Source organism: Cyprinodon variegatus, unplaced genomic scaffold, assembly GCF_000732505.1.
Source record: "Cyprinodon variegatus isolate N-32 unplaced genomic scaffold, C_variegatus-1.0 Scaffold30, whole genome shotgun sequence".
Classification (NCBI taxonomy): Eukaryota; Metazoa; Chordata; class Actinopteri; order Cyprinodontiformes; family Cyprinodontidae; genus Cyprinodon; species Cyprinodon variegatus.
The window spans coordinates 1,646,198-1,665,329 of NW_015150483.1; the positions used below are offsets into that span (position 1 = coordinate 1,646,198).

At 37.9% G+C, this 19,132-nt stretch overlaps 1 protein-coding gene across 1 annotated transcript in view; it reads left to right on the forward strand.

The window, feature by feature from the left end:
- Window positions 1-19,132, forward strand: part of LOC107100843 (fibrillin-2-like) — an 86,918-nt gene that overhangs the window by 47,505 nt on the left and 20,281 nt on the right. The window contains exons 9-36 of the mRNA XM_015399498.1: window positions 2,199-2,324; window positions 6,014-6,166; window positions 6,585-6,794; window positions 6,914-7,057; window positions 7,225-7,344; window positions 7,441-7,566; window positions 7,652-7,774; window positions 8,176-8,451; window positions 8,532-8,585; window positions 8,669-8,794; window positions 9,451-9,576; window positions 9,739-9,858; window positions 10,505-10,642; window positions 12,417-12,467; window positions 12,656-12,781; window positions 12,865-13,092; window positions 13,208-13,333; window positions 13,448-13,576; window positions 13,673-13,798; window positions 14,891-15,016; window positions 15,166-15,288; window positions 15,392-15,517; window positions 15,706-15,831; window positions 16,905-17,027; window positions 17,195-17,317; window positions 17,642-17,767; window positions 17,860-17,982; window positions 18,287-18,409. Coding sequence (XP_015254984.1) covers window positions 2,199-2,324; window positions 6,014-6,166; window positions 6,585-6,794; window positions 6,914-7,057; window positions 7,225-7,344; window positions 7,441-7,566; window positions 7,652-7,774; window positions 8,176-8,451; window positions 8,532-8,585; window positions 8,669-8,794; window positions 9,451-9,576; window positions 9,739-9,858; window positions 10,505-10,642; window positions 12,417-12,467; window positions 12,656-12,781; window positions 12,865-13,092; window positions 13,208-13,333; window positions 13,448-13,576; window positions 13,673-13,798; window positions 14,891-15,016; window positions 15,166-15,288; window positions 15,392-15,517; window positions 15,706-15,831; window positions 16,905-17,027; window positions 17,195-17,317; window positions 17,642-17,767; window positions 17,860-17,982; window positions 18,287-18,409 — 3,747 coding nt within the window. The remainder of the gene's footprint in view (window positions 1-2,198; window positions 2,325-6,013; window positions 6,167-6,584; window positions 6,795-6,913; window positions 7,058-7,224; window positions 7,345-7,440; window positions 7,567-7,651; window positions 7,775-8,175; window positions 8,452-8,531; window positions 8,586-8,668; window positions 8,795-9,450; window positions 9,577-9,738; window positions 9,859-10,504; window positions 10,643-12,416; window positions 12,468-12,655; window positions 12,782-12,864; window positions 13,093-13,207; window positions 13,334-13,447; window positions 13,577-13,672; window positions 13,799-14,890; window positions 15,017-15,165; window positions 15,289-15,391; window positions 15,518-15,705; window positions 15,832-16,904; window positions 17,028-17,194; window positions 17,318-17,641; window positions 17,768-17,859; window positions 17,983-18,286; window positions 18,410-19,132) is intronic.

A 19,132-nucleotide genomic window follows, 5' to 3' on the forward strand; every position in this document is an offset into this window, starting at 1 on the left:
TATATATATATATATATATATATATATATATATATACCTTTATGCAGCAACAATAAGTCCATTTAGAAATGTATGCTGATGACAGAAGTGCAGCTTTCCCATGACGTAATCCTGGTGCGCTGTTGCTGCTGCGGGGTTTATTTGGCTTCTGTCACTGCTGTCAGAGTGACGGGCCTGACAGCCATTAGTGCATACTGGATGCGGACACATGGCAGCCTTACATTATGTATTTCGTACTTAAACTGGGATGGACAACTAACTACTTTTTTCAAGCTCAGCTCACAGGAGACGCCTTCACCTGTATTACCTTAGGTTCAGTGCTGTAATTTTGTTAAGCAGTGGCTCAGTGCAGTTACACAAGGCACATTGTATAAATTCTGCACTTTGGGGAAACTTGAAACATTACACTTCCCTGAAAACCGTCTCTCAGAAAAATATAACCCCATGTCATCAAAAAGCCCCTCACACAGTGAGGGGCTTTTTGAGTGGGCCCCAGCCAAAGTCTTTGCATGAAGACCCTCTGGTATGTTTACATCACATAAGGGATGTTTAATTCTTTAGATTTAACACAATTTCTCCATTATGTTGAAATTTGCCAGTATTGCATATCTTATACCTTTTCTCTGGTATAACAATTTTACTAAGTTTGTCATCACATTTTACAGTAATACTCACAGCATTTGATTTACGTCTGGTTTATGTTCGACACGTCTGCGATGTCCAAATGGCAAAATTGTCATTTTAGCACCTACGCCTCTCCCTGCAGTGTCCACCCAAGAAAATTTGTAACCTCACAATAAAAACATGGTGGACGGGCAACAGCTCCTGCTGGCGGGTGTTTGCAAATAGAAACACCTAGTGTCATCTGACGATATGGCCAATAATAATCTCTACCATCAACAGATTGTGATAAACTATTGAAAAATAATATGCTGTCACCCATTGATGACGTAGCGATGGTTTAAAAATGATAGAAACAGCTGTGTGTTTAACATCTACATGTTGTGTGTTGTAAGCTCTGTGCCGTTCATGCCCCCCAAGGCTCAATCTGTATATTAGAAGTATATTAGGTGACGTGGATCTTTTTAATTCGAGGAGTAAAAAGCTGCAGAGGTTGCGTCTCAGGGCACCATTTCGACCTGGTACGTAAATGCATCAAGCAGCCTTAAATTACGTGGGTCTGATCAGAGATACCTTATGCACTAATGCTTCTCTGATTGTTTGTATTTTGAATAAGGATACCTGCAAATTTTCCTAAGTTTTTTTCCTCTAATATGATATTCGGTTAAGTATCTTAAATCTTATGCTGGAGTCTTTTTGGCATTGTATCTCCTAGATTGTTGTATGGTAATTAACTAAGGCAAAGTTAACAGCTAAGACTTATTTTCCTGTTTTAAGTTTTCTGTTGTGCATGTTTTTTTTGGAATGTCTAGAAACTCATGCCAGTGTGATCAAATGTCACAAACAACATGTGTTTAACGATATGACTTACTTGGAATTTTCCAATTCAGGATTTGAACGGTAGGATAAAAACACAGTTTTACTGCTTCATGTTTTTTATATTCATATATATTTTTGGAGCATGCACAATATATATGACGGTAAATGTATAATATTAATGCTGCAAAAATACAGATTTAAGTTTCTAACTAACATTAATTGCAGGTTTTTCTATGAACATAATACATAGGTTATTGTCTCTCTTGATTATTCTGCTCTTAATGCATTAACAAGGTTAGAATAAATCGATAATGTTGGCTGGTTGTTTAGTGAAGTTAGATGCTGAGGCAGAGCCTAGTCATGCTGCTGCCAGCTCTCTGCTTGCCATCTCATAAACAGTGACGGATGGCTGAACCATTTGCAAACAGACACTTTTTCCTGGTTTCTGAGGAAAATATTTGTGACTTGCTTCTAGCCATCTGTTCGGCAGTGCTCAGGAATGCATGGAAGAGGGAAAAAATGTGTTACCCTGAGCTTCATATGGCAAAAGAGAGAAAACTCCGCTTGCACTGGCACATCAAAGATACTTTAAGAATAGGAACAGCATGATAAAAAAATGTTTGAACTAAACCATACAGTGGTTTATTATCTTAGTAACAATCTTTTTTTTTTCCTGGTTTTGTTGGAGTGCTACCTTCCCTTTTTAATTTAACTTCTCTTTGGCTGTAATAGAATAACCAAACTGTTTACAATTTCAGATATTGATGAATGCAGCACCATTCCTGGGGTGTGTGATGGAGGAGAATGCACCAACACTGCTGGTAGCTATGTCTGCAACTGTCCACGAGGCTACATCACCAGCACAGATGGCTCCAGATGTGTGGGTGAGTCACCCATCAAATTACTCTTTTTCTTTTCTTGCATATTTCCAGCTAAATGCTACACATGTGGCTGGAATTTCTCCTTTACAGCCGTTTACTGAGAATAGAGTCTTGATGAGCAGACCTGTGGTCACCATGTGCAAACACACTTACATGTACTGTATGGCTTTGACTGCAGTAATCTACTCTAACGTTAGTGCTCCCCTATGAAACACTACCAGGTACTAATATATTTCTGCAGTTCTCCTCCATTATGGAACCTATAGTTAAACATACCCAGTTTATTTCACACAGTCAAGATTAGATTAAAACAGATAATTCATGGAACCCAAAACCTTTGTTTTTGTTTTTCCATGCTGTATTTGTGTTAATACTCACTGAAGGCTATTACCTAGGGAGCATAACCTAAAGGAGAGTATCCTGGATAGAAGCCTCTGAGATATTCCTTGCTAAGGTTAAAGATGCGGCGATATACTGGTAGTACAGTCGTTGCTTCCGCTGAGGTGGTTCTGTCATCTTATCAGGATACCTCTTGGGCACTTAGAGATTATCTTCATTTCCAGCTTGCAGACGGTGATGCAGACCCATCAGCATATCACCTTAGGAGGTCCTATGCTCCACATATTCCTGAAGATTATAGCTATTCGATTTGATCTATTGTCCACAAAGGTCCCTTTGAAGTGTGTGATGGACCGAGCAGTAAGGACAGTCAGGCACAGGTTTATGTTAGAAAACAGGGTTTGTATTCATGTGGTATGGTCCAAATCGACTCAGCCCTTTGGCCACCTGCTGGGGTCTGTTTCATGAAGCAGGTTTAACAAATTCAGATTCAAATCCGCAACTCTAAATTAATCTATCCTAAAGTTGGGAACTCTGAGTGTTCGGTTTCACAACGGCTGCCATCAATTAGTTGTATCAATTTTAACTAGATCCACATAGAGTTAAGAACATGCCCAACAAGTATGAAAAGCCGTTATCAGTGGACAACTCAATTCGACGAGTCACCATGACAACAGGCAAAAGTAAATGTATATTTCACCCCACTGGAACTAGAGATTTTAATGCAGAAATGCATAAAATTAAAAAAGAGAATTTAGAAGACAGAGAAACATTGCTAAATCTACAAAGGAGAGGAAGATGGCAAAGGAGAAGATTGTTGCTCTGGTTAATGTGTAAGTTTATAAGAAGTAGGCCAATTTTACATTTATTCAAAGCACTCTTCTCTCTGTTGTTCCATTTGTAGATCACTGTAATAATATAATAATATACTTTCTAAATTACATTTTTGTGGCAGAAACTGCATTTTAGAAAGTAAAAAAAAAAATTATACTAGTAAGAATCAAGTTTTATATATATAGAACTGTTTACACATTTTAACTGGCCATTCTAACATTTATTAGCTTGACTGAATATGTAAAATTGGTAAGCCTGCTTCGTAAAACGAATACATTGTAATGGTGATGAATATATTAATTATTTTATAATTATAATAAGATTGCTCTGCAAATGAAACCCTATATGAAAAAAAACTAAATTACATTAAGTGTGTTTTTTACCACATCTCTGTGGCTGTAAATGCAACCATTATAACGTGTTAAACAAACAAACAAAAAAACTAAAAAAAAAAGCAGATTTTCTTTATGAAAGTTTGAATTGCAGGTAACATTGTACAATTTCTATGTTAAAATGTATCCTAAATTTCAATTCGACATATGGTTCATCTATATTTGTTCAGCAAAAATCTCAAAGTGCTCAACAATCTATCTGGATTAGGCTTGCTTGGTTCATGCATAACTTTGCACAATAAGGCGTGTGTCAATAAAACCCAGCTATTTCCCTGTTTACCCAAACGTTGCTCATCAACCATTCTAATATCGGATCTTGAACTTTCCGTGTCAACAAGCTATGAAGTATTACTGGAAACATGAACTTTAACTGGCAGCTGGGTTCGTCCTTTTTGGCAGCTTGGAATTAGTTGGAGACAGCTTCTTAACAAGAGACACAATGTTCTTGTTATTTTTTTCTAAAAAAAAGAAAAAGAAAAAGAGAAAGAAAAAGAAAAGATGACACAACAAGAGTGTCTGCTTTGATTTAAACAGTAGAAAAGCCTGGTCAAGTCTTTGTTATTTGTAATCAAATTATCACCGAGCTAAACACCTCAAGTGATTTACAATAGAGTGCTGTTGTATATTTTGGATATGAGCTAATTTCCATCTCCCTTTGTGTTCCATTTAGTCTCCAAAGCTAAGAGCTTTAAGCAATCTCCCACTGAGCTCATTTTTTGTTTCTGCCCTTTATTTGCTCACTTCCTCTTTTTTTTCTCTCCCTCTTCTGTATTTCATGGATAACTAACATGTGGGCAACTAAGGAAAGGCAAAAAGAAAAACCGACCGTATAAGCAAATTAAACTGTAATCTTCCTTTACAGTACCTCTCTGCTCAAATGGATTTAATTTAAGTCATCGTCATCATGACAAAAACCCAACTGAATATAAATTCACCCACTCTGTTCCAGCTATCCTTAGCTATGCTTACTGCTCCGTCATTCTAACAGGACTTTCTGTGGTTTGCGTACATGCTGGTGGATGCATATGGGGAATGCACCATTATACGTAGGTTTGCCTGTACATGTGTGTGCACAGTTCTATATAAGCTCCCAGACATAGCACAGCCCCTTCTGTTTAATCTAATTGGCAGGAATTGCTCCACATGGAACTGATTAATTCCAGACTGCTGGGTTATTAGTGGGTTAATCGACTTGCGCCCCTCCCTCCTGTCATTCACTTTTCTTAGTATTTTTTCTTCTGCTCCGTGAACCTTTCTTTCGGTTTTCAGGTTGTGCTCAAAGATGACCTACTTCTATGTTTTTGTGTTTTCTATAATTGTAAGGTTATGCCCAACTGCAACTTAATTTTCTAATATTGCTGAGCACCAGCTCCCTCTCTTGAGCCCACTGACCCTGACCTAGAAAAGCGTAACAAATACGAACCCTTTTTGGGGGCCCTCTAGATGTTGGTATTTAGGTGAGGCCCTAAGTACCCTTGCTGTTGAGATTCTATAAAAAGGCTTCCTCCGTGGGGACCATGGATAGGGCAAGCAAGTCAAAGAGCTTTTAAGAGTTTTATAGAGTAGGCTCTGTTTTAGGTGCGTAAATGAATGTAACCCAACAATCACAACAATACAGTATGTTGCAAACTAGTTCATAACTAAAGACATATTTGATAAACTACAAAACTATGTGATCATATATGGTAGGAAACACCAAAGAGCAAATACTTGTGAATTCAAAGCAAAACTGAGGATTTAAGAGTTGCTTTTTTTTTTTTTTTTTTCTTTAAAAAATGTTTTATTTTTGTTCAGGTTTTGGTTTTAATCTGTACTTTTGGTTGTTCTCACACATAAACATGCCTCGATATATTTTTCCGTCAACTGAAACAGGCTTTTCTGCCCCTGCTTAACAAAAACATCCCCACAGCATAATGCTTCTACCACTATGTTTCATAGTGCGCATGGTTTGTTCAGGGTACTGTACAATTTTTCTGCCACAAAAGCATAGATACCACAAAAAGAAAAATGTGTTCACTCGTTGCAAGCCTAATTTGATTTATCTCTTTAAATTTTTGTTTCATATGCTAGATTATCTTATCATCTGTTTTTAAATTTTGCTGTTTATTTTCTTCCCTCTGTTCCCAGATCAGCGTGTGGGCACCTGTTTCTCTGCCCTTGCCAATGGTCGCTGTGCAGCAGAGCTAAATGGCCAGTACACAAAAATGCAGTGTTGCTGTGAAACAGGACGCTGCTGGGCTTTGAGCCAGATCCCAGAGATGTGTCCTGTCAGAGGTTCCGGTGAGCATAAACCATACACAGAGCAAAGAACATTAACAATTCTTAAGTAAATCCTAGCAGAGGCAAGGCTATAGACAGACAGTCCAAACCTCCCGGTCTGCTTCCATGATACCGGTAGTTTTTTCCCGATTTCACATTGTTATCAACTGAAGCCAGTGAAGAAAGTGGATATGATTTTTAACTTTATACAGCCAAATTTCCCACACAGCAAACTGTTCTGGATAGACGTAAGAAAGAAAATGTTGCCTTCTGTATAAATTATCTGAAATAATGGTTGAATCTTGTTTTAATGGCAGTTGGAGCCCCCTCAGTGGAGTTACCTCAACCTCAAGTTGAACCGGTTTGTTTTATGCATGAATGTTGAAGCAAACTGCTGAAAGCAAACTCTATCCTTTTTTTTTGTCTCTTTCCCTATAAGATGAGTTCAGGCGTCTGTGCATTGTGGGAGTTCCACAAGGACTCCCTCACCCCTTCCCCAACGGATACTTCCCCAGCCACAATGGAAACTTTGGATTTAAGCCTCCCAGTATACCTAATGGAAATGGGAATGGTAGGCCAAATATCAATGGAGGAGGGGACACCTTTGGCGATAATGGAGGGACTTTTGGTGGCAATGGAGGACCTATAAGTATGTTTAATAAAACCAGTAACAGAAAGTGTTTTATCCCCATCCTTTGTATCCTCTAATAAAGCTTCATTATCTGTACTTAAATAATTTTTGTTTTGTTTTCTGTTGTGTTTTCTAAGGCTCTGTTTCTGTGAATGACAGCATTGATTTTTGCCAACATTTTACCAATCTTTGTTTAAATGGACGCTGCAACCCAACACCTGGGAGCTATCGCTGCGAGTGTAACATGGGATACAAGCAGGATGTTCGGGGGGAGTGCATTGGTGAGAAGCATACCCATGCAGTTTGAACTGAAATATAAAACCAAACATAATGCAGTCAGTGAGAGTCATAAGTTTATTTGATGCACCACAGTGCCATCTCCTGTAAGTTCAAGGAATTTGATGAACCTCCTTTGATTTTCTTTCTATTTTCTAACATACATCTTTAGATGAGGATGAGTGTCGGAATAAGCCATGCACCAATGGAGACTGTGTCAACACACCTGGGTCATACCACTGCAAGTGTCATGAGGGATACCAGGGCACCCCTACCAAACAGGCCTGCATCGGTACATCTATGAAGGCAGTCAACGGCCACTAAATGATCATGCTAGAATGCAAATATTAAATAAAAGCAAATAACAGACATTCTCACCTCTTTGCAGATATTGACGAGTGTATTGTAAACGGAGTGATGTGTCGCAATGGCCGCTGTGTCAACACGGAGGGCAGCTTCCAATGTATCTGCAATGCTGGCTTTGAGCTCTCTCCAGATGGGAAAAACTGTGTTGGTGAGCGAGAGCGGATGCAAAAACAATGCTGCACTTTACATAAAAGCTTCATGAAAATCATCAAACGTTTCTTGGTTTTTGCCAGATCACGACGAGTGTGCCACTACCAACATGTGTCTCAATGGCATGTGCATCAACGAGGATGGCAGCTTCAAATGCATCTGCAAGCCTGGCTTCTCTTTAGCAACCAGTGGCCGGTATTGCATTGGTATGACTTAGCAAGTATAAATTAAGCACAAAGATTTTAAAAGGGTTATCCTGAAATAATGTTAATCCAATACCAGTGGTGTCATTTAATTGTCTTTTGTTTTAGAAGAAATTGTTAAATTAACAATTTAATCATATAAAATTTGCTTTGGAAGCTTTGAAAGTAGCTGCCATTTCACTGTATTTGTCCAGAGTAGTCACAGCAACAAATAAACATATTAAGATGAATTTTCAGTCAGTTTTAGACCAATGGGTATGGTGGGGCCAGTGCTTTTAATGGGGATGTAAGCAAAAAATAAAACATAAAGAGCAGACAAAAAAAACAAAACAAACAACAATAGTAAATACTTGGGATTTTAATGTCTGATGTTCTGGTTTGCTCATACACCCTCTCTCTATCAGACATTGACGAGTGTCTGACTCCTGGCATATGTATGAACGGTCGCTGCATCAACAGTGAAGGGTCCTTCCGCTGCGAATGCCCACCAGGCCTGGCCGTTGACGTCGATGGAAGAGTGTGTGTGGACACACACATGAGGACCACCTGCTATGGCACTATAAAAATGGGTACATGCTCACGTCCCTTTCCAGGAGCAGTGACCAAGTCTGAGTGCTGCTGTGCTAACCCCGAGCATGGCTTTGGAGAGCCCTGCCAACCCTGCCCATCTAGAAACTCAGGTAGTAACTTTAAGTCAAAATAAAATGCAGTAAAGAAGAATCGTATTTAAAGTGTTTGCTGTTTCATTTGTGTTGTTCAGCTGAGTTTCAGGCTGTATGCAGCGGGGGTATTGGTATTACCACTGATGGAAGAGGTGAGTAATTTTCTTTAGAAAAATTCTTACTTCATTCATGTTTATATCCAACATCATTTGGGTTTCATTTGATGATCTCTTAGACATCAATGAGTGCGCCTTGGACCCAGACATCTGCCAGAACGGTGTTTGTGAGAACCTCAGAGGAAGTTACCGCTGCATCTGCGACATTGGCTATGAGTCTGACACAAGTGGAAAGACCTGCGTTGGTGAGTAGATTTTTGATGGCCACTGATGGCCAGGTAATTATATTTCTTGATATGGTGTACTTTTTTTTTTCTATGTTAAAAATTATCTTAAATAAAGATTAGATTTCTATTATTTTTAAAATTACTCATTATACTAGTTTAAATAAAGAGAGTTGTTCTAAGGCTTAAAGGTATAATGGAGGATGTTCTTTTTCCGGGTTGATCATCAAAATAAGTGGTCCTCCTAATTGTCAATCATTCTGGTGATATGTTTATGTAAAGCCGCTCTACGTGCTCGTCCCCATTTTCACTTACTTTCTGACATACAGTAGTGGAAAAAATGCAAATCTACTTTTGGAAAGTAAGCTTGTATGAGTGATGCAAACAGCAACTTTAAACAGAGCGTGCACGAGGAGAAATGGCGTTGTGCGTGCTCTTGCATGTGTTTAATAGGCGTTTCCCCCTCAGGAACAGGTACAAGGTTGTTCGTTTTTTTTTATTTTTAGATGCGGAGGGGAGTCTTTTCAAAAATTCGCAAAAATCCACTATAACCTCGATCCAAATTTGTACCTGTGCTGTTATGAGTTTATAGTGATGAAAGAAGGTGATGATTATAGAAAAACAATGCAAAGAAACTCACAATGATGTTAAAAGTTATTTTTTTCTTTTTTTGGTAGACATTAATGAGTGTCTAGTGAACCGACTGCTCTGTGACAATGGACTGTGCAGAAATACACCAGGGTCCTACACATGCTCCTGTCCTACAGGATTTGTCTTCAAACCTGATTCTGAGACGTGCGAGGGTAAGCTCTCACTCACATAAAGTCTTATTAATTAGTTTCCCTATCTGCTTTTATCTATTTATGGAAATAAGTCGCTGCTGGTTTTGATACTGGATGTGTTTGGTTATTTGAGACGTGAAACATGAATCAGCAATTTTAAGTGTTTGTCTCTGCATGTCTTAGATATAAATGAGTGTGAGTCCAGCCCATGCATCAATGGACTATGTCGCAATGTTGCCGGGTCTTTTAACTGCGAGTGCGCCCATGGCAGCAAACTGGACTCTACAAACACCATCTGCGTTGGTAAGACACTTTTTTTGTGACACTTTTTTATGATCAGCACTGTTGAACACATGCAAAGTGTGTATGAAATGACAAGAGAAGAGCTAAAGAAGAAATCTTGGTGTTTGTAATTCCAGAGTATTGATTTTCAAAGTCTTTGATCTGCAAATTTTTGGTTTTAGTTGATTTTGAATTCCCCTTAAGAACTAAGCATAGACCTATGGAATGAAAAAACTAATCTTTATAGACTGTATCTTTCTGACTGTTTGCGTTTATTTGCTTGCCTCAAAATTTGGAAGTGTTTCATATCACAATATACTTTTTTCCAAACTGATTCAAGGCATTTACATAACTTAACCTTTAGCCTCAGACAGAATGATTAAAGAGTTTAACGTGATACGACTGAAGTTTATGTGATAATGTTAATGTACCAGGGAACTGTTTTGATCAGCAGGTCTGGCTGGTTTACATTTTGTTTTCAACAAACATAGGAAGAAAATCACCTGGCAAATGTTTTATATCTGAAATGTGCTCACCACATTTGTTAGCCTGTTGTTTAAGCCTTTTGGTTGGGAAATACTAAGTGTAAACAGAGTAGTTTGTTTCCCTGAAACCCACCCCAGGACACTTTAAATCACGTTTTCTCTCTTGTTCTGTGGCTCCACAGACAGCATGAAGAGCACTTGCTGGCTCACCATTCAAGACAACCGCTGTGAGGTGAACATCAACGGAGCCACACTGAAGTCTGAGTGCTGCTCCACCCTGGGAGCAGCCTGGGGCAGCCCCTGTGAACCCTGCGAGATTGGTTTGTTTATTTATTCATAAAACATTTCCTCATAAATGATTTTTTAGTTGTTATGTAATGACATTTGCAAGAAAGAAATCTGAAAGATTAACTCTTATTTTTTTGGACACTTTTCTTTATATTACACATGATGGTGAAGATTCCCAGTCATCCAGGTCATAGTCAGTCCAAAAAAGAAAAAAAAATAATCCAGTGGACTTTGTTTCCAAGTTTGAAGATGTTTTGCTTCCCATCCAGGAAACTTTTTCAATTCAAAACGTCAGAAATAGCTTTTGAGGGCCAGAATGTTCACATTCTGGACAAAGAAGACAGGTGGTTTGAGAGGGGCGTAAAGGAAACCATCTATGGGAAGAAATAAAAAGCAAACTTAGAAAGAGGACGACTCAGGTTTCAGCTTTCTAAAACCTAAAATGCAGCGATAGAGTTCATCCTTTCCCACTATCACCGCAACCCCTAACCCCCTTCCAGGGGAACAGAACATCTAGCTTGTTCAGCCAGGCCAGCAATTCCCCCTAACGACCCCCCTTTCAGAGACATAGACAGGTATCAGGTAATGACGGCTACCAAAGAACCCAAACGACTCTCCATTCCTAAGAGCCAGACCTATTCGTCCAGTTAAATTTGCATGTTTTCTAAGCCAAAACAAGGCTTTGTTTTTGGTCCACTCTAAAAAGCCTTAAACTCAACACTATTTATGTCATTTTGAATTGAAAAAAAACCTCCTGGATGGGAAGCAAAATGTCTTCAAACTTGGAAACAAAGTCCAGTGGATTGTTTTTTAGCGTTTTTGGAAGTTATATTACACAATATCCCAACTCTCTACATTGGCTGAGAATGACTGCATTACATAAAAGGTTACCGTATATCCAACCAAATATTGCATCCATATATCCACATACTGATATTGCAATGATAAGTATTAGTTTTTAAAATGTAATATTTCATGTAACTTTTTAAAAATTGCTTTTAAGTAAAATTGCAGTAAACAATTTTACAGGAACAAATCCTAAAGATATTTATTCTCAGATCTATGCTATGAGTGCTCTTACATCATCCCAGAAGAAAAATATTCACAGCTGTTATATTCACAAAGGCTCCCTTGTTTTCCATCACTAAGAAAGACCATTTCCTGCTGATATCTAAATGATTAGCTTGACCTTACATACTAACCCTTGCTAATTGAAACAAATTTCAAAGAGCACAATCTGTTCACGTCTGAAAAAATATTAATTTACAAAACAGACATATTTCTTGAAAAACAAATCATTATACTGAACTGGACAGATAATTCAACCCAGTTTCAATGCATTTAACTTTTTTATATTCAGGACAATATTGCTTTTTTTTTCTCATTTTTTCTTTATAAGAAAGTCATTTATTGTGTAGGAGGGGTGAGTTAGCAGAGAGCAGCTAATGTCAGCTCTCTGTTGGTGAGGTCACATCCCAGGCTAAGCCCCTGGAAAAAATCAGATGCAGTCAACCCTTTTTAAACTCAGGGCGGCAACAAACAGGCGATTTTATACACAAAGAAGGACAACACAAATGTGTTGTGATTTTTTCAAATAATAACACATGTAGACACTACTATTAGAGGTCTAGGGGTATTTCCTAAGTTTATTTTAGGGGTAAGTTGAAATTTTTACACACAAATACACACAGAGTCTTTACATAAAGCAGTATCTAGTACTGTAAATATTGTAACAATTTAAATAAGAGATATTTATATATTCTGGATACAGTAAATACTAAAATAACGCATGTTTTTTTTCCCTAGACACCGCTTGCTCTCGAGGATTTGCTCGCATGAAAGGCCTTGTCTGTGAAGGTAGGTGTATTTCATATCGCTATGGGATGTGATGACCTAGTGGCCCCTTCAGTCGCCCATGATGGTTCTGAGCAAGTCTTTTTTTAAATGAGAAATGGTCCCCAAGGGGGTTTTGTAGCATTAAGTATATAGATTTTTATGCATTCGTTTCAGAAGTAAATGTGATTTCCAAACGTTTCTCTCTGCAGACATTAACGAGTGTGAAGTGTTCCCCGGAGTGTGTACGAATGGACGGTGTGTGAACACTCAGGGCTCATTCCGCTGCGAGTGTGCTGCAGGCCTGACTTTGGACAGCAGTGGTCGCACATGTGTGGGTAAGAGGAACTTAGATGATAAAACCGGAGGTAGTTTAAACCTAAATGCAGAAATCCTCATTATTTTTGTGAACTCTGTCCAGACATGCGCAGTGAACAGTGCTATAAGAAATGGCACGAGGATGAGTGCGGTGAGCCACTACCAGGAAGGTATCGTGTGGACATGTGCTGCTGCTCCGTGGGAGCTGCTTGGGGGATCGATTGTGAGGAATGTCCTAAAGAGGGAACGCCTGAGTTCAATACCATCTGCCCCAGGGGGCGGGGCTTCGCTAATAGAGGAGATATTCTCACCGGCAGGACCTTTTACAAAGGTACATAAAAATTTGTAGATGAACCGGGCTACTGTGGGATGTTGTAGAAATCGACTGTATACATTAAAGCGCTGTAAATGAGTTATAAATCTCTTTTTTAATGTGTTCTCTACAGATGTGAATGAATGTAAGGTCTTCCAGGGGCTGTGTACTTATGGAACCTGCAGAAACACAATTGGCAGTTTCAAGTGTCGGTGCAACAACGGCTTTGCTCTCACAGCTGAGGAGAGGAACTGCACAGGTTTGAACTGGGTGGCTGCAGCTCTGAATGAGATGTGAGGTGAATAAAATGATCCCATTAAATAAAAAAAAAAAAAAAAATGTCTGCGTTTTCTGCTGTGTGCCTTACTTTTAGATATTGATGAGTGTCGAATCTCCCCCGACCTGTGTGGTCATGGTACATGTGTCAACACACCCGGCAGCTTTGAGTGCGAGTGCTTTGAAGGCTACGAAAGTGGCTTCATGATGATGAAAAACTGCATGGGTAAGTTTGAACTAGAGAGGATACTGTCTGAGCCTTTTTTTTCTATTTGTATCACTTTTGAAATCGTTTTTATGGCTGTTTTTTAATCAATGACAGACATCGATGAATGTGAGAGGAACCCCCTGTTGTGCCATGGAGGAACCTGCATGAACACAGATGGAAGCTTTGAGTGTGAATGTCCCACAGGATATTTGCTCAGCAGTGATGCATCGGTTTGTGAAGGTAAGCAGATATGCACTAAAAAATATTCTTAGTAAACGATGTTGATTGTTATGGCACATAACTAAAGAAAACCAGATTTGTTGTTTTCAATATTTTTTATGTTATATAAGGCAAGTAAAAAAAAAAAGGATTTACATGCAAAAAGTTAGTCCTTATTAAAGGATGGACTGGATAACCAGCATAAAGATAATCAGCCTGTGGCTCTGCTTTTAGGTTTGAGGACAACCGGTTAACTGTGGGCTGGACACTGCTTTGGGTTTTTCTTTAGGAAGCAACTGGACCTCAGAGAAGAGCATGTTCCAAATTTTAAAAAGGGTTTTAGGGCAGCTCAACCACAATCCATTCAGATTTACAGTATACTGTTTTTCTCACCAGCCTTATAAGCACTGGTTTACAATAGAATGAGATGAAGAAACAAACTGAACAGAAAGTATTGAGTTTTCTCATTAGTAGTTTTTTTATCCTTGTTGATCCCGAGAGATAAATTCTCCAAAACAGATGTTTTTCTTAAATGTTTTTAAATAAAATTGCTTGTTTTTTCATTTCTTATCCTTTAATTTTCAAATGTCTTATTTTTTTGGTTGCTTTGGCTCTAACAGGTAATCATTTCCCTGTCAAAAATATCCACACTGCATCAATTTTAATCCATATGCTTGAAAGCTTTTGCTGGGAAGTACAGTAGTACGTTTTCATTTTTTTGTCGAGTACGTTATCCAACACGGCTATATTATAACATTTCATTATTCTTAATAATATTTTCACTGGTCCTAAGCAAAAATTAAATGTTTAGACAAACTGATCTTTTATGTTTTAATAAGCTGTAAGGTAAAATTATTAAATAACTTAATACATGTTAGATTCTCCTGTGCAATAAATCTAGAGAACAGATTGGCTTCCCTCTTTAATTTGAACTAATTAACTTTCAATGAAATTTATGAGATATTATGGTGAAAATTGGTATAGATCCACTAAGGATAAATTAATTGCAAAGTACTCAATGCCTGAATTGCTAAAGCTTAAGAAATTATTGCAAACACCTTTTTTAAGTGTTAAATGCTTTAATTTGAATATTCTCACTTGCTTCCTATGCAGACATGAATGAATGCCAGCTGAGTGACAACTTGTGCAGAAATGGCGAGTGTGTCAACATGCCTGGGACCTATCAGTGCTCCTGTAACATGGGATATCAGGCCACACCTGACAGACAGGGCTGCGTTGGTAAATAGAAGACTTCATCTGATATTACACAGCTTTTTGATAGAAGCTGAAATAAATTCTACTTTTTGCATTTTGTTTGTTATTTTCAGTCTCAGCTTTGAGACTGAGATGTGAATGTCCGTCTCGTTCATAACGGTAATTTCTCACAGATATTGACGAGTGCACCATTATGAATGGTGGATGTGAGACCCACTGTACCAACTCTGAGGGTAGTTATGAGTGCAGCTGTGGTGAGGGATATGCCCTGATGCCTGACCTCAGGACTTGTGCAGGTAATAAAACACTAGATATGCTTCACTTGTTCATTATATGAGGAATATTTGGCTACAGTGTGATTATGTGTTAAATAATTAAAATATCCTTGCTGTTTGGTAGATATTGATGAGTGTGAAGAGACTCCAGATGTGTGTGATGGAGGCCAATGCACCAATATTCCTGGGGAATATCGCTGTCTGTGCTTTGATGGTTTCATGGCTTCCATGGACATGAGGACCTGTACCGGTGAGGGCATAATACTATACTTAATTTTTTTCTCAAACCCTTTATTTGTTTTCATATAGATTCAGACATGTAATGACTGTGTAGTTTTCTGTGGGACTATCTCTGTCAGACTTACTTTATATCACCCTAAGCTGTATTCATGAAACTAAGCTTGTGTAACCAATCTTTGTCTCGCCCTGTCTGCCCAGATGTGGACGAATGTGATTTAAACCCAAACATCTGTCTCCATGGTAACTGTGAGAACACTAAGGGCTCCTTCATCTGCCACTGTGAGCTGGGATACTTTGTCAAAAAGGGATCCACAGGCTGCACAGGTAAAAACATGGATACACATCAGCAGAGAGGAAGTATCAGTTAAGGTCTTAATCCAAGTGTTGAAATCGTTCAATTTTCATCTTTATTCTAGCTCTATTATATTCATTTATATGTATCAAAAAGATCATCATCTGGATATTAATACCATTTTTATTTATACCTGTGCATATTTATGTTTGTTTATTTGTTGTTTAAAATTGATCTTCTAAATTTGGTTAAATAGCAAAAGTGTGTTAGCATTTCAGTATTATAACTATAAATCAATGGCTTTTAAAGCATGGCCTGTAAGCCCTGGACTGGAGTTCTGCAGCAGTTCAAGAAAGATGCAGATTATGCTCCTAATCACAGTTAGGTTATGCAGATGTTTTATTTATTTTTTTTTGTTTTGTTTTTATGGCACCAGTGGCTCATTTTTATGGACAGTAGATTAGAATTATCTTTATCTTCAACATAAACCTAAAAAGATCTCCTTAGTTGTGTTTGAGGTGAAAAATGAATGGGAATTTCATGGAGTAAGAGACACCGCTGAATTCATGCGTCTTGAACAGGATAACAATTCTCATGATTGAAAAATTGAAGATGAGTCTGTAAAAGCATGTCTATTACTTCCATAAACTAAGAGTAGGTTTTACTTTTACAAAAAAGCTATTGTTTTGTGTAAAAGTAAAACGCTAATACTATATAAATGAATCACACATAATTAAAAATAACAAATCAGAACTGTTTTTGTTCATATTTTTGTAATGTAAAAGATTCTAACACTATAAAATAGAAAAGATATCTGTATGTGACACCCAGGTGGGTAGTGCATGTGGTTTTGTGTTTATATAACATAATTTGTGAGATGTAATCGAATCCTGTAGTGCTTCTCATTTATTGATATTACCGATGTACCTCCGTCTTCAGATACTTTTGCTGACACCTTCAGAAACTTCAAATCTACTTTGTACTGATGAGAGCGCAGTGATAGTTTTTTATTTTTTTATTTTTTAAGTTACATTGGATTAAAGGTTTGTTTTGCAACCTCAGCTTTAAAACTGCTTTCCTCCTCATGCTGTTTCCTCCTTTCCAGATATTGATGAGTGTGAGATCGGAGCTCACAACTGTGACATGCATGCCGCCTGCATTAATGTGCCAGGAAGTTTCAAGTGTCGCTGTAGAGATGGCTGGGTGGGAGACGGCATCAAATGTGTGGGTGAGTAGGGGATCAGATCATCTTTGTCCTCATTTAAGTTGGTAGATCAGATAATTAATTTCCCCAATAATAATTTAGAATTACTTATTTGACTAATTTAGTCTAAATCTTTGTTTGTGCACTATAGTGAAGTGTGTTTTTGTAACCTTTAAATTTTTCCCCTTTAGATTATGATGAATGCGCCTCAGAGGACCATAGTTGCCACCTTAATGCAGACTGTGTGAACACACCGGGATCATATAGGTGTACATGCAAAGATGGCTTCAATGGAGACGGCTTTTCGTGCTCGGGTAAGTAAACTGCTTTGATGGTAAATGACCATTAGATAGTAGGTATGGTAAAATATTCTTTATATCACATCCCCTTCCTCTTAAACAAAAAAATACCTTATTTCTGTCATTAAAAATTGCTTGTTTATTGTAAACGTAGATGCAAACAATCAATTCTAAATTATTTTGAGTTAAGGGAAAACTTTTTTTTTTTTTTTTAAAGTGATGAGATACAGTACGGTTCCAATAATTGGTATCTTTTGTTCTATGATTGAATCATATTTCTGCAGATTTCGTCGGGTGTGATTTATTATCTAATATTGCATTTGTTTGACTTCTTGTAAGACATGGATGAATGCGCAGACAATGTCAACCTGTGTGAAAACGGACAGTGTCTGAATGCCCCTGGAGGCTACCGCTGCGAGTGTGAGATGGGCTTCACTCCCACAGAGGACAGCAAGGCCTGTGAAGGTGCAACACCTATTCTGCAATGCTCTCTTCTTTTTTCTGTTTTCTTCAGTAGTGTAGCATATATAATCACGTCCTGCCTACTTTTTCCACAGATATCGATGAGTGCAATTTCCAGAACATCTGTGTGTTTGGAAGTTGTGAGAACCTCCCAGGAATGTTCCGCTGTGTTTGTGACGTAGGCTATGAACTGGACCGCAGTGGAGGGAACTGCACTGGTAACTATTAAAGAACAGTACACACTTGTTTTTTAATGAGTTTAATTTGTGTCTGTTATAATAGGTTTAAGGCTTAAATAATCAAAGTAAATCCATGTGGCTTTGAAAAAATGACTGCAGGATTCATTTTAATAAACTACTATGCCAACAGCCAGTGCTCCAAAGCTAATTTCTGTTGGAATATTAGGTTTTTGTGACAATATATTTATAAAGATAATTTTCTGAATTGTAAAACTATTGGCATGCTCAATATTGCCAAGCTGATGTTTCTTTCAGAGATGAGAGCTCTTTGTGTGTCTTGCAGATATCAACGAGTGTGCTGACACTGTGAATTGCCTCAATGGAATCTGTGTGAACACAGAAGGGAGCTACTTGTGTAACTGTCCGCCTGACTTTACACTCAACCCCACAGGAGTGGGCTGTGTTGGTGAGTAACGCTCAAGTCAGACTGCAAATAAAAAGATTTAACAATGACCACCCAAATACACTCTTCAAAATGATGAGGAATAGGTGAAGTTTAAGTCTGTCAACCAGAATAGCAAATTATGATTTTTTGGGAAAAAATAAATGATACAGAGTAGTAAAAATATGAAGATAAAACTAAAATTATATTGATAGACATTCAACTTTTCTTTTAATGGTTAATTTAATCTCAAAGTTAAGCAAACTTTTGACTTTTGTTTCATATTTTCTATATTTACAAATCAGGTGTATTCACAGGCAAACATGATTCAACCAATATTTGGTTTCATTAGTTCCCTAAGATAGAACACCTTCAATATCCGGAGTGTTGATGGTGACATGTTGTTGGATGTTACAGTGTTCCTAGAGATACAGTTTCAGGCATAAGACACAAGAATAAAGCCTGCCACCTGGTGGCAGAAAAAGGGCCATACTCAATGATTGCCACTCAGCAATGCTCTGGAGGTTTTTGTACTTCCTCTATTCTTGGAAACTTGCAATTTTGTGAGCAGCATGCTGGATTTCAGCAAGTATTGGAATAACCTCAGTGCATGAAATGAAATATAGCAAAATAAGTTGCCATCATTTGCCAATGGGATAAAACAGTTTATTAAACAACTCCATTATCTTACTTCCAGAGATTGCAGCAGTCATTTAGAGCCACCCTTTCTGCTTGACTTGTAGTATT